The sequence below is a fragment of the Coregonus lavaretus genome, assembly GCF_964263955.1.
Source record: "Coregonus lavaretus genome assembly, contig: HAP1_SCAFFOLD_601, whole genome shotgun sequence".
In the NCBI taxonomy this organism is placed as follows: domain Eukaryota; kingdom Metazoa; phylum Chordata; class Actinopteri; order Salmoniformes; family Salmonidae; genus Coregonus; species Coregonus lavaretus.
This window is the reverse complement of record NW_028165085.1, coordinates 293308-305807: the sequence shown is the minus strand read 5'-3', so window position 1 is coordinate 305807 and position 12500 is coordinate 293308. Positions and strand designations below refer to the sequence as shown.

The window sequence follows — 12500 nt, the reverse complement described above, 5'->3', positions numbered from 1 at the left end:
GTTTTTGGGATTTTAGGGACAATATTAAACCCTAGAGTGTGTGTTCTGTTGCAGTGCTGCGTCTCCACTAACCCATAGATAGTAGGTAAACTGGAGGGCAAAGATGGCGATGCCCTCATTGTCGAAGGAGCCCGCCACGGAGCGGGAGATGTAACCGGGGACAATAGCGATGAAGCACGCCGCCAGAAGCCCTGCCCCCTGGTTCCAGAGCTCGCGGGTCAGCAGGAAGGTGGCGATGGACGTGAGGCCGCTGAAGACGGGCGCCAGGAACACGCACACGTCTCGGATGTGCACCGTGACGTGGAGCAGGTTTAGAACATAGTGGATGAGACCAGCCGTTACCATCAGACCTGGGTAAACCTGGAGAGAGAGAGAGAGAGAGAGAGACCAGCCGTTACCATCAGACCTGGGTAAACCTGGAGAGAGAGAGAGACCAGCCGTTACCATCAGACCTGGGTAAACCTGGAGAGAGAGAGAGACCAGCCGTTACCATCAGACCTGGGTAAACCTGGAGAGAGAGAGAGAGAGAGAGAGACCAGCCGTTACCATCAGACCTGGGTAAACCTGGAGAGAGAGAGAGAGAGAGACCAGCCGTTAACATCAGACCTGGGTAAATCTGGAGAGAGAGAGAGACCAGCCGTTACCATCAGACCTGGGTAAACCTGGAGAGAGAGAGAGAGAGAGACCAGCCGTTACCATCAGACCTGGGTAAACCTGGAGAGAGAGAGAGAGAGAGACCAGCCGTTACCATCAGACCTGGGTAAACCTAGAGAGAGAGAGAGACCAGCCGTTACCATCAGACCTGGATAAACCTAGAGAGAGAGAGAGAGAGAGACCAGCCGTTACCATCAGACCTGGGTAAACCTGGAGAGAGAGAGAGACCAGCCGTTACCATCAGACCTGGGTAAACCTAGAGAGAGAGAGAGACCAGCCGTTACCATCAGACCTGGGTAAACCTGGAGAGAGAGAGAGAGAGAGACCAGCAGTTACCATCAGACCTGGGTAAACCTGGAGAGAGAGAGAGACCAGCAGTTACCATCAGACCTGGGTAAACCTGGAGAGAGAGAGAGAACAGCCATTACCATCAGACCTGGGTAAATCTGGAGAGAGAGAGAGAGAGACCAGCCGTTACCATCAGACCTGGGTAAACCTGGAGAGAGAGAGAGAGACCAGCCATTACCATCAGACCTGGGTAAACCTGGAGAGAGAGAGAGACCAGCCGTTACCATCAGACCTGGGTAAACCTGGAGAGAGAGAGAGAGAGACCAGCCGTTACCATCAGACCTGGGTAAACCTAGAGAGAGAGTGAGACCAGCCATTACCATCAGACCTGGGTAAACCTGGAGAGAGAGAGAGACCAGCCGTTACCATCAGACCTGGGTAAACCTGGAGAGAGAGAGAGAGAGACCAGCCGTTACCATCAGACCTGGGTAAACCTGGAGAGAGAGAGAGACCAGCCGTTACCATCAGACCTGGGTAAACCTGGAGAGAGAGAGAGACCAGCCATTACCATCAGACCTGGGTAAACCTGGAGAGAGAGAGAGACCAGCCATTACCATCAGACCTGGGTAAACCTGGAGAGAGAGAGAGACCAGCCGTTACCATCAGACCTGGGTAAACCTGGAGAGAGAGAGAGAGAGAGAGAGACCAGCCGTTACCATCAGACCTGGGTAAACCTAGAGAGAGAGAGAGACCAGCCGTTACCATCAGACCTGGGTAAACCTGGAGAGAGAGAGAGACCAGCCGTTACCATCAGACCTGGGTAAACCTGGAGAGAGAGAGAGACCAGCCGTTACCATCAGACCTGGGTAAACCTAGAGAGAGAGAGAGACCAGCCGTTACCATCAGACCTGGGTAAATCTGGAGAGAGAGAGAGAGAGAGACCAGCCGTTACCATCAGACCTGGGTAAACCTGGAGAGAGAGAGAGACCAGCAGTTACCATCAGACCTGGGTAAACCTGGAGAGAGAGAGAGAACAGCCATTACCATCAGACCTGGGTAAACCTGGAGAGAGAGAGAGAGAGAGAGAGACCAGCCGTTACCATCAGACCTGGGTAAACCTGGAGAGAGAGAGAGAGACCAGCCATTACCATCAGACCTGGGTAAACCTAGAGAGAGAGAGAGACCAGCCGTTACCATCAGACCTGGGTAAATCTGGAGAGAGAGAGAGAGAGAGACCAGCCGTTACCATCAGACCTGGGTAAACCTGGAGAGAGAGAGAGAGACCAGCCATTACCATCAGACCTGGGTAAACCTAGAGAGAGAGAGAGACCAGCCGTTACCATCAGACCTGGGTAAATCTGGAGAGAGAGAGAGAGAGAGACCAGCCGTTACCATCAGACCTGGGTAAATCTGGAGAGAGAGAGAGAGAGAGACCAGCCGTTACCAACAGACCTGGGTAAACCTGGAGAGAGAGAGAGACCAGCAGTTACCATCAGACCTGGGTAAACCTGGAGAGAGAGAGAGAACAGCCATTACCATCAGACCTGGGTAAATCTGGAGAGAGAGAGAGAGAGACCAGCCGTTACCATCAGACCTGGGTAAACCTGGAGAGAGAGAGAGAGACCAGCCATTACCATCAGACCTGGGTAAACCTAGAGAGAGAGCGAGACCAGCCATTACCATCAGACCTGGGTAAACCTGGAGAGAGAGAGAGACCAGCCGTTACCATCAGACCTGGGTAAACCTGGAGAGAGAGAGAGAGACCAGCCGTTACCATCAGACCTGGGTAAACCTAGAGAGAGAGAGAGACCAGCCGTTACCATCAGACCTGGGTAAACCTGGAGAGAGAGAGAGACCAGCCATTACCATCAGACCTGGGTAAACCTGGAGAGAGAGAGAGACCAGCCATTACCATCAGACCTGGGTAAACCTGGAGAGAGAGAGAGAGAGAGAGAGAGACCAGCCGTTACCATCAGACCTGGGTAAACCTGGAGAGAGAGAGAGACCAGCAGTTACCATCAGACCTGGGTAAACCTGGAGAGAGAGAGAGAACAGCCATTACCATCAGACCTGGGTAAACCTGGAGAGAGAGAGAGAGAGAGAGAGACCAGCCGTTACCATCAGACCTGGGTAAACCTGGAGAGAGAGAGAGAGACCAGCCATTACCATCAGACCTGGGTAAACCTAGAGAGAGAGAGAGACCAGCCGTTACCATCAGACCTGGGTAAATCTGGAGAGAGAGAGAGAGAGAGACCAGCCGTTACCATCAGACCTGGGTAAACCTGGAGAGAGAGAGAGAGACCAGCCATTACCATCAGACCTGGGTAAACCTAGAGAGAGAGAGAGACCAGCCGTTACCATCAGACCTGGGTAAATCTGGAGAGAGAGAGAGAGAGAGACCAGCCGTTACCATCAGACCTGGGTAAACCTGGAGAGAGAGAGAGACCAGCAGTTACCATCAGACCTGGGTAAACCTGGAGAGAGAGAGAGAACAGCCATTACCATCAGACCTGGGTAAATCTGGAGAGAGAGAGAGAGAGACCAGCCGTTACCATCAGACCTGGGTAAACCTGGAGAGAGAGAGAGAGACCAGCCATTACCATCAGACCTGGGTAAACCTAGAGAGAGAGCGAGACCAGCCATTACCATCAGACCTGGGTAAACCTGGAGAGAGAGAGAGACCAGCCGTTACCATCAGACCTGGGTAAACCTGGAGAGAGAGAGAGAGAGACCAGCCGTTACCATCAGACCTGGGTAAACCTGGAGAGAGAGAGAGACCAGCCGTTACCATCAGACCTGGGTAAACCTGGAGAGAGAGAGAGACCAGCCATTACCATCAGACCTGGGTAAACCTGGAGAGAGAGAGAGACCAGCCATTACCATCAGACCTGGGTAAACCTGGAGAGAGAGAGAGACCAGCCGTTACCATCAGACCTGGGTAAACCTGGAGAGAGAGAGAGAGACCAGCCGTTACCATCAGACCTGGGTAAACCTAGAGAGAGAGAGAGACCAGCCGTTACCATCAGACCTGGGTAAACCTGGAGAGAGAGAGAGACCAGCCGTTACCATCAGACCTGGGTAAACCTGGAGAGAGAGAGAGACCAGCCGTTACCATCAGACCTGGGTAAACCTGGAGAGAGAGAGAGACCAGCCGTTACCATCAGACCTGGGTAAACCTAGAGAGAGAGAGAGACCAGCCGTTACCATCAGACCTGGGTAAATCTGGAGAGAGAGAGAGAGACCAGCCGTTACCATCAGACCTTGGTAAACCTAGAGAGAGAGAGAGACCAGCCGTTACCATCAGACCTGGGTAAACCTGGAGAGAGAGAGAGAGACCAGCCGTTACCATCAGACCTGGGTAAACCTAGAGAGAGAGAGAGAGAGAGACCAGCCATTACCATCAGACCTGGGTAAACCTGGAGAGAGAGAGAGAGAGAGACCAGCCATTACCATCAGACCTGGGTAAACCTAGAGAGAGAGAGAGACCAGCCGTTACCATCAGACCTGGGTAAACCTGGAGAGAGAGAGAGAGAGAGACCAGCCATTACCATCAGACCTGGGTAAACCTGGAGAGAGAGAGAGAGAGAGACCAGCCATTACCATCAGACCTGGGTAAACCTGGAGAGAGAGAGAGAGACCAGCCGTTACCATCAGACCTGGATAAACCTAGAGAGAGAGAGAGACCAGCCGTTACCATCAGACCTGGGTAAACCTGGAGAGAGAGAGAGAGACCAGCCGTTACCATCAGACCTGGGTAAACCTAGAGAGAGAGAGAGACCAGCCGTTACCATCAGACCTGGGTAAACCTAGAGAGAGAGAGAGACCAGCCGTTACCATCAGACCTGGGTAAACCTGGAGAGAGAGAGAGACCAGCCGTTACCATCAGACCTGGGTAAACCTGGAGAGAGAGAGAGAGAGAGACCAGCCATTACCATCAGACCTGGGTAAACCTGGAGAGAGAGAGAGAGAGAGACCAGCCGTTACCATCAGACCTGGGTAAACCTGGAGAGAGAGAGAGACCAGCCGTTACCATCAGACCTGGGTAAATCTGGAGAGAGAGAGAGAGACCAGCCGTTACCATCAGACCTGGGTAAACCTAGAGAGAGAGAGAGACCAGCCGTTACCATCAGACCTGGGTAAATCTGGAGAGAGAGAGAGACCAGCCGTTACCATCAGACCTGGGTAAACCTAGAGAGAGAGAGAGAGACCAGCCGTTACCATCAGACCTGGGTAAACCTAGAGAGAGAGAGAGAGAGAGACCAGCCGTTACCATCAGACCTGGGTAAACCTAGAGAGAGAGAGAGACCAGCCGTTACCATCAGACCTGGGTAAATCTGGAGAGAGAGAGAGACCAGCCGTTACCATCAGACCTGGGTAAATCTGGAGAGAGAGAGAGAGACCAGCCGTTACCATCAGACCTGGGTAAATCTGGAGAGAGAGCGAGACCAGCCATTACCATCAGACCTGGGTAAACCTGGAGAGAGAGAGAGACCAGCCGTTACCATCAGACCTGGGTAAACCTGGAGAGAGAGAGAGAGAGAGAGAGACCAGCCGTTACCATCAGACCTGGATAAATCTGGAGAGAGAGAGAGAGAGACCAGTCGTTACCATCAGACCTTGGTAAATCTGAGAGAGAGAGAGAGAGAGAGAGAGAGAGAGAGAGAGAGAGAGAGAGAGAGAGAGAGAGAGAGAGAGAGAGAGAGAGAGAGAGAGAGAGAGAGAGAGAGAGAGAGAGAGAGAGAGAGAGAGAGAGAGAGAGAGAGAGAGAGAGAGAGGACTAAGATAGGGTAAGTCCATGTCTATCACAACTGGCAAAACATGACCATCAGGCTTGGGTAGACCTAAAATACAAGAGGAGAGAATCAGAGAAAGAGAGAGTGTGAGAGAAAAAGCTAGAGAGAGCAAGATCGAGAGAAAGAAAACAACAGAGAGAGAGTGAAAGAGAAAGAAACAGAGAGCTACTTCCACTCCTAATCCATCCACTCACACAAACACAAAAACGTTTGTTATTTCACTCACCGTGCCCCCCACTATCCTGCCCAGTGGGTACCAGGCCCTGTCATCGAACCAGTTGAGGAAGTCGTAGAAGCCATTGATGGTCAGATGGTGTGTAGATCTGTAGTTGAACCTGAAACACAGGAGACAGAGAGACACTGTTAGTATTTGGAAGACACAAACGCAGCCACCATAGCCATATCAGTGTGTATATGTCCCTGTCTCCATAGCCATATCACTGTGTGTGTATATGTCCCTGTCTCCATAGCCATATCACTGTGTGTGTATATGTCCCTGTCTCCATAGCCATATCACTGTGTATATGTCCCTGTCTCCATAGCAATATCAGTGTGTATATGTCCCTGTCTCCATAGCCATATCACTGTGTGTGTATATGTCCCTGTCTCCATAGCCATATCACTGTGTATATGTCCCTGTCTCCATAGCAATATCAGTGTGTATATGTCCCTGTCTCCATAGCCATATCACTGTGTGTGTATATGTCCCTGTCTCCATAGCCATATCACTGTGTGTGTATATGTCCCTGTCTCCATAGCCATATCACTGTGTGTGTATATGTCCCTGTCTCCATAGCCATATCACTGTGTGTGTATATGTCCCTGTCTCCATAGCCATATCACTGTGTGTGTATATGTCCCTGTCTCCATAGCCATATCACTGTGTGTGTATATGTCCCTGTCTCCATAGCCATATCACTGTGTGTGTATATGTCCCTGTCTCCATAGCCATATCAGTGTGAATATGTCCCTGTCTCCATAGCCATATCACTGTGTGTGTATATGTCCCTGTCTCCATAGCCATATCAGTGTGTATATGTCCCTGTCTCCATAGCCATATCACTGTGTATATGTCCCTGTCTCCATAGCCATATCACTGTGTGTGTATATGTCCCTGTCTCCATAGCCATATCAGTTTGTATATGTCCCTGTCTCCATAGTCATATCAGTGTGTATATGTCCCTGTCTCCATAGTCATATCAGTGTGTATATGTCCCTGTCTCCATAGTCATATCAGTGTGTATATGTCCCTGTCTCCATAGCCATATCACTGTGTATATGTCCCTGTCTCCATAGCCATATCAGTTTGTATATGTCCCTGTCTCCATAGCCATATCAGTGTGTATATGTCCCTGTCTCCATAGCCATATCACTGTGTATATGTCCCTGTCTCCATAGCCATATCAGTTTGTATATGTCCCTGTCTCCATAGTCATATCAGTTTGTATATGTCCCTGTCTCCATAGCCATATCAGTGTGTATATGTCCCTGTCTCCATAGCCATATCAGTGTGTATATGTCCCTGTCTCCATAGCAATATCACTGTGTGTGTATATGTCCCTGTCTCCATAGCCATATCAGTGTGTATATGTCCCTGTCTCCATAGCCATATCACTGTGTATATGTCCCTGTCTCCATAGCCATATCACTGTGTGTATATGTCCCTGTCTCCATAGCAATATCAGTTTGTATATGTCCCTGTCTCCATAGTCATATCAGTGTGTATGTGTCCCTGTCTCCATAGCCATATCACTGTGTATATGTCCCTGTCTCCATAGCAATATCAGTGTGTATATGTCCCTGTCTCCATAGCAATATCAGTTTGTATATGTCCCTGTCTCCATAGTCATATCAGTGTGTATGTGTCCCTGTCTCCATAGCAATATCAGTTTGTATATGTCCCTGTCTCCATAGCAATATCAGTTTGTATATGTCCCTGTCTCCATAGTCATATCAGTGTGTATGTGTCCCTGTCTCCATAGCAATATCAGTTTGTATATGTCCCTGTCTCCATAGCAATATCAGTTTGTATATGTCCCTGTCTCCATAGTCATATCACTGTGTATATGTCCCTGTCTCCATAGCAATATCAGTTTGTATATGTCCCTGTCTCCATAGCAATATCAGTTTGTATATGTCCCTGTCTCCATAGTCATATCACTGTGTATATGTCCCTGTCTCCATAGCCATATCACTGTGTATATGTCCCTGTCTCCATAGTCATATCAGTGTGTATATGTCCCTGTCTCCATAGCAATATCAGTTTGTATATGTCCCTGTCTCCATAGCAATATCAGTGTGTATATGTCCCTGTCTCCATAGCAATATCAGTTTGTATATGTCCCTGTCTCCATAGCAATATCAGTTTGTATATGTCCCTGTCTCCATAGTCATATCAGTGTGTATATGTCCCTGTCTCCATAGTCATATCACTGTGTATATGTCCCTGTCTCTATAGCCATATCACTGTGTATATGTCCCTGTCTCCATAGCCATATCACTGTGTATATGTCCCTGTGTCCATAGCAATATCAGTTTGTATATGTCCCTGTCTCCATAGCCATATCAGTGTGTATATGTCCCTGTCTCCATAGCCATATCAGTTTGTATATGTCCCTGTCTCCATAGCAATATCAGTTTGTATATGTCCCTGTCTCCATAGCCATATCACTGTGTATATGTCCCTGTCTCCATAGTCATATCAGTGTGTATATGTCCCTGTCTCCATAGCAATATCAGTTTGTATATGTCCCTGTCTCCATAGCAATATCAGTGTGTATATGTCCCTGTCTCCATAGCAATATCAGTTTGTATATGTCCCTGTCTCCATAGCAATATCAGTTTGTATATGTCCCTGTCTCCATAGTCATATCAGTGTGTATATGTCCCTGTCTCCATAGTCATATCACTGTGTATATGTCCCTGTCTCCATAGCAATATCAGTTTGTATATGTCCCTGTCTCCATAGCAATATCAGTGTGTATATGTCCCTGTCTCCATAGTCATATCAGTGTGTATATGTCCCTGTCTCCATAGTCATATCAGTTTGTATATGTCCCTGTCTCCATAGCCATATCAGTGTGTATATGTCCCTGTCTCCATAGCCATATCACTGTGTATATGTCCCTGTCTCCATAGCAATATCAGTTTGTATATGTCCCTGTCTCCATAGCAATATCAGTGTGTATATGTCCCTGTCTCCATAGCAATATCAGTTTGTATATGTCCCTGTCTCCATAGCAATATCAGTTTGTATATGTCCCTGTCTCCATAGTCATATCAGTGTGTATATGTCCCTGTGTCCATAGCAATATCAGTTTGTATATGTCCCTGTCTCCATAGCCATATCAGTGTGTATATGTCCCTGTCTCCATAGCCATATCACTGTGTATATGTCCCTGTCTCCATAGCCATATCAGTGTGTGTGTATATGTCCCTGTCTCCATAGTCATATCAGTGTGTATGTGTCCCTGTCTCCATAGTCATATCAGTTTGTATATGTCCCTGTCTCCATAGTCATATCAGTGTGTATGTGTCCCTGTCTCCATAGCAATATCAGTTTGTATATGTCCCTGTCTCCATAGTCATATCAGTGTGTATGTGTCCCTGTCTCCATAGCAATATCAGTTTGTATATGTCCCTGTCTCCATAGCCATATCAGTGTGTATATGTCCCTGTCTCCATAGCAATATCAGTTTGTATATGTCCCTGTCTCCATAGTCATATCAGTGTGTATATGTCCCTGTCTCCATAGTCATATCACTGTGTATATGTCCCTGTCTCCATAGCCATATCACTGTGTATATGTCCCTGTCTCCATAGTCATATCAGTGTGTATATGTCCCTGTCTCCATAGCAATATCAGTTTGTATATGTCCCTGTCTCCATAGCAATATCAGTGTGTATATGTCCCTGTCTCCATAGCAATATCAGTTTGTGTATGTCCCTGTCTCCATAGCAATATCAGTTTGTATATGTCCCTGTCTCCATAGTCATATCAGTGTGTATATGTCCCTGTCTCCATAGTCATATCAGTCTGTATATGTCCCTGTCTCCATAGCAATATCAGTTTGTATATGTCCCTGTCTCCATAGCAATATCAGTGTGTATATGTCCCTGTCTCCATAGCCATATCAGTGTGTATACAGTGAGGGAAAAAAGTATTTGATCCCCTGCTGATTTTGTACGTTTGCCCACTGACAAAGAAATGATCAGTCTATAATTGTAATGGTAGGTTTATTTGAACAGTGAGAGACAGAATAACAACAAAAAAATCCAGAATAACGCATGTCAAAAATGTTATAAATTGATTTGCATTTTAATGAGGGAAATAAGTATTTGACCCCCTCTCAATCAGAAAGATTTCTGGCTCCCAGGTGTCTTTTATACAGGTAACGAGCTGAGATTAGGATCACACTCTTAAAAGGAGTGCTCCTAATCTCAGTTTGTTACCTGTATAAAATACACCTGTCCACAGAAGCAACCAATCAATCAGATTCCAAACTCTCCACCATGGCCAAGACCAAAGAGCTCTCCAAGGATGTCAGGGACAAGATTGTAGACCTACACAAGGCTGGAATGGGCTACAAGACCATCGCCAAGCAGCTTGGTGAGAAGGTGACAACAGTTGGTGCGATTATTTGCAAATGGAAGAAACACAAAATAACTGTCAATCTCCCTCGGCCTGGGGCTCCATGCAAGATCTCACCTCGTGGAGTTGCAATGATCATGAGAACGGTGAGGAATTAGCCCAGAACTACACGGGAGGATCTTGTCAATGATCTCAAGGCAGCTGGGACCATAGTCACCAAGAAAACAATTGGTAACACACTACGCCATGTAGGACTGAAATTCTGCAGCGCCCGCAAGGTCCCCCTGCTCAAGAAAGCACATATACAGGCCCGTCTGAAGTTTGCCAATGAACATCTGAATGATTCAGAGGAGAACTGGGTGAAAGTGTTGTGGTCAGATGAGACCAAAATGGAGCTCTCTCGCCGTGTTTGGAGGAGGAGGAATGATGCCTATGACCCCAAGAACACCATCCCCACCGTCAAACATGGAGGTGGAAACATTATGCTTTGGGGGTGTTTTTCTGCTAAGGGGACAGGACAACTTCACCACATCAAAGGGACGATGGACGGGGCCATGTACCGTCAAATCTTGGGTGAGAACCTCCTTCCCTCAGCCAGGGCATTGAAAATGGGTCGTGGATGGGTATTCCAGCATGACAATGACTCAAAACACACGGCCAAGGCAACAAAGGAGTGGCTCAAGAAGAAGCATATTAAGGTCCTGGAGTGGCCTAGCCAGTCTCCAGACCTTAATCCCATAGAAAATCTGTGGAAGGAGCTGAAGGTTCGAGTTGCCAAACGTCAGCCTCAAAACCTTAATGACTTGGAGAAGATCTGCAAAGAGGAGTGGAACAAAATCCCTCCTGAGATGTGTGCAAACCTGGTGTCCAACTACAAGAAACATCTGACCTCTGTGATTGCCAACAAGGGTTTTGCCACCAAATACTAAGTCATGTTTTGCAGAGGGGTCAAATACTTATTTCCCTCATTAAAATGCAAATCAATTTATAACATTTTTGACATGCGTTTTTCTGGAATTTTTTGTTGTTATTCTGTCTCTCACTGTTTAAATAAACCTACCATTAAAATTATAGACTGATCATGTCTTTGTCAGTGGGCAGACGTACAAAATCTGCAGGGGATCAAATTATTTTTCCCCTCACTGATATATATATATATATATATATATATATATATATACACATATATACACACACACACACACACACACACACACACACATATACATATCCTTTAAAAAATATATATTTCCCAGCTCTATATATGTATGTATGTATGTATGTATGTATGTATATGTATGTATATATGTATATATATACATATATATTTGCGAGAAAAAAACAACATATGGGGGATTGGAAGTGATGCAGACAATTACATTGATGGAAGTTACAATCTATCTGCAATATTAAAGCTGATCTACCACCAATAAAAAATAAAAATAAAACGTTTTACAAAAATAATGGTGTTTCAAAAAAGGTCAAATTGCCAGGACCACAAATACAAATTCCATCTAGACACCGTTGCCCTAGAGCACACAAAAAACGATACATACCTCGGCCTAAACATCAGCATCACAGGTAACTTCCACAAAACTGTGAACGATCTGAGAGACAAGGCAAGAAGGGCCTTCTACACCATCAAAAGGAACTTAACATTTGACATCCCAATTAGGATCTGGCTAAAAAATACTCAAATCAACTATAGAACCCATTACCCTTTATGGTTGTGAAGTCTGGGGTCCGCTCACCAACCAAGAATTCACAAAATGGGACAAACACCAAATTGAGACTCAGCATGCAGAATTCTACAAAAACATCCTCCGTGTACAACGTACAACACCAAATAATGCATAGAGAGCAGAATTAGGCAGCAGAATTAGGCCGATACCCGCAAATGATCAAAATCCAGAAAAGAGACGTTAAATTCTACAACCACCTAAAAGGAAGCGATTCCCAAACCTTCCATAACAAAGCCATCACCTACAGAGAGATGAACCTGGAGAAGAGTCCCCTAAGCAAGCTGGTCCTGGGGCTCTGTTCATAAACACAAACAGACCCCACAGAGCCCCAGGACAACAAAACAATTAGACCCAACCAAATCATGAGACAACAAAATGATAATTACTTGACACATTGGAAAGAATTTACCAAAAACAGAGCAAACTAGAATG

General features: G+C 46.7%; 1 protein-coding gene across 1 annotated transcript in view; it reads right to left on the bottom strand.

The window, feature by feature from the left end:
* Positions 1 to 12500, bottom strand: part of LOC311116290 (dolichyl-diphosphooligosaccharide--protein glycosyltransferase subunit STT3B-like) — a gene marked incomplete at its 3' end in the record, with an annotated part of 42544 nt that overhangs the window by 5143 nt on the left and 24901 nt on the right. Inside the window, exons 2-3 of the mRNA XM_084191393.1 lie at positions 5962 to 6070; positions 73 to 360 (exon numbers count right to left, since the gene is read on the bottom strand). Coding sequence (XP_084047519.1) covers positions 73 to 360; positions 5962 to 6070 — 397 coding nt within the window. The remainder of the gene's footprint in view (positions 1 to 72; positions 361 to 5961; positions 6071 to 12500) is intronic.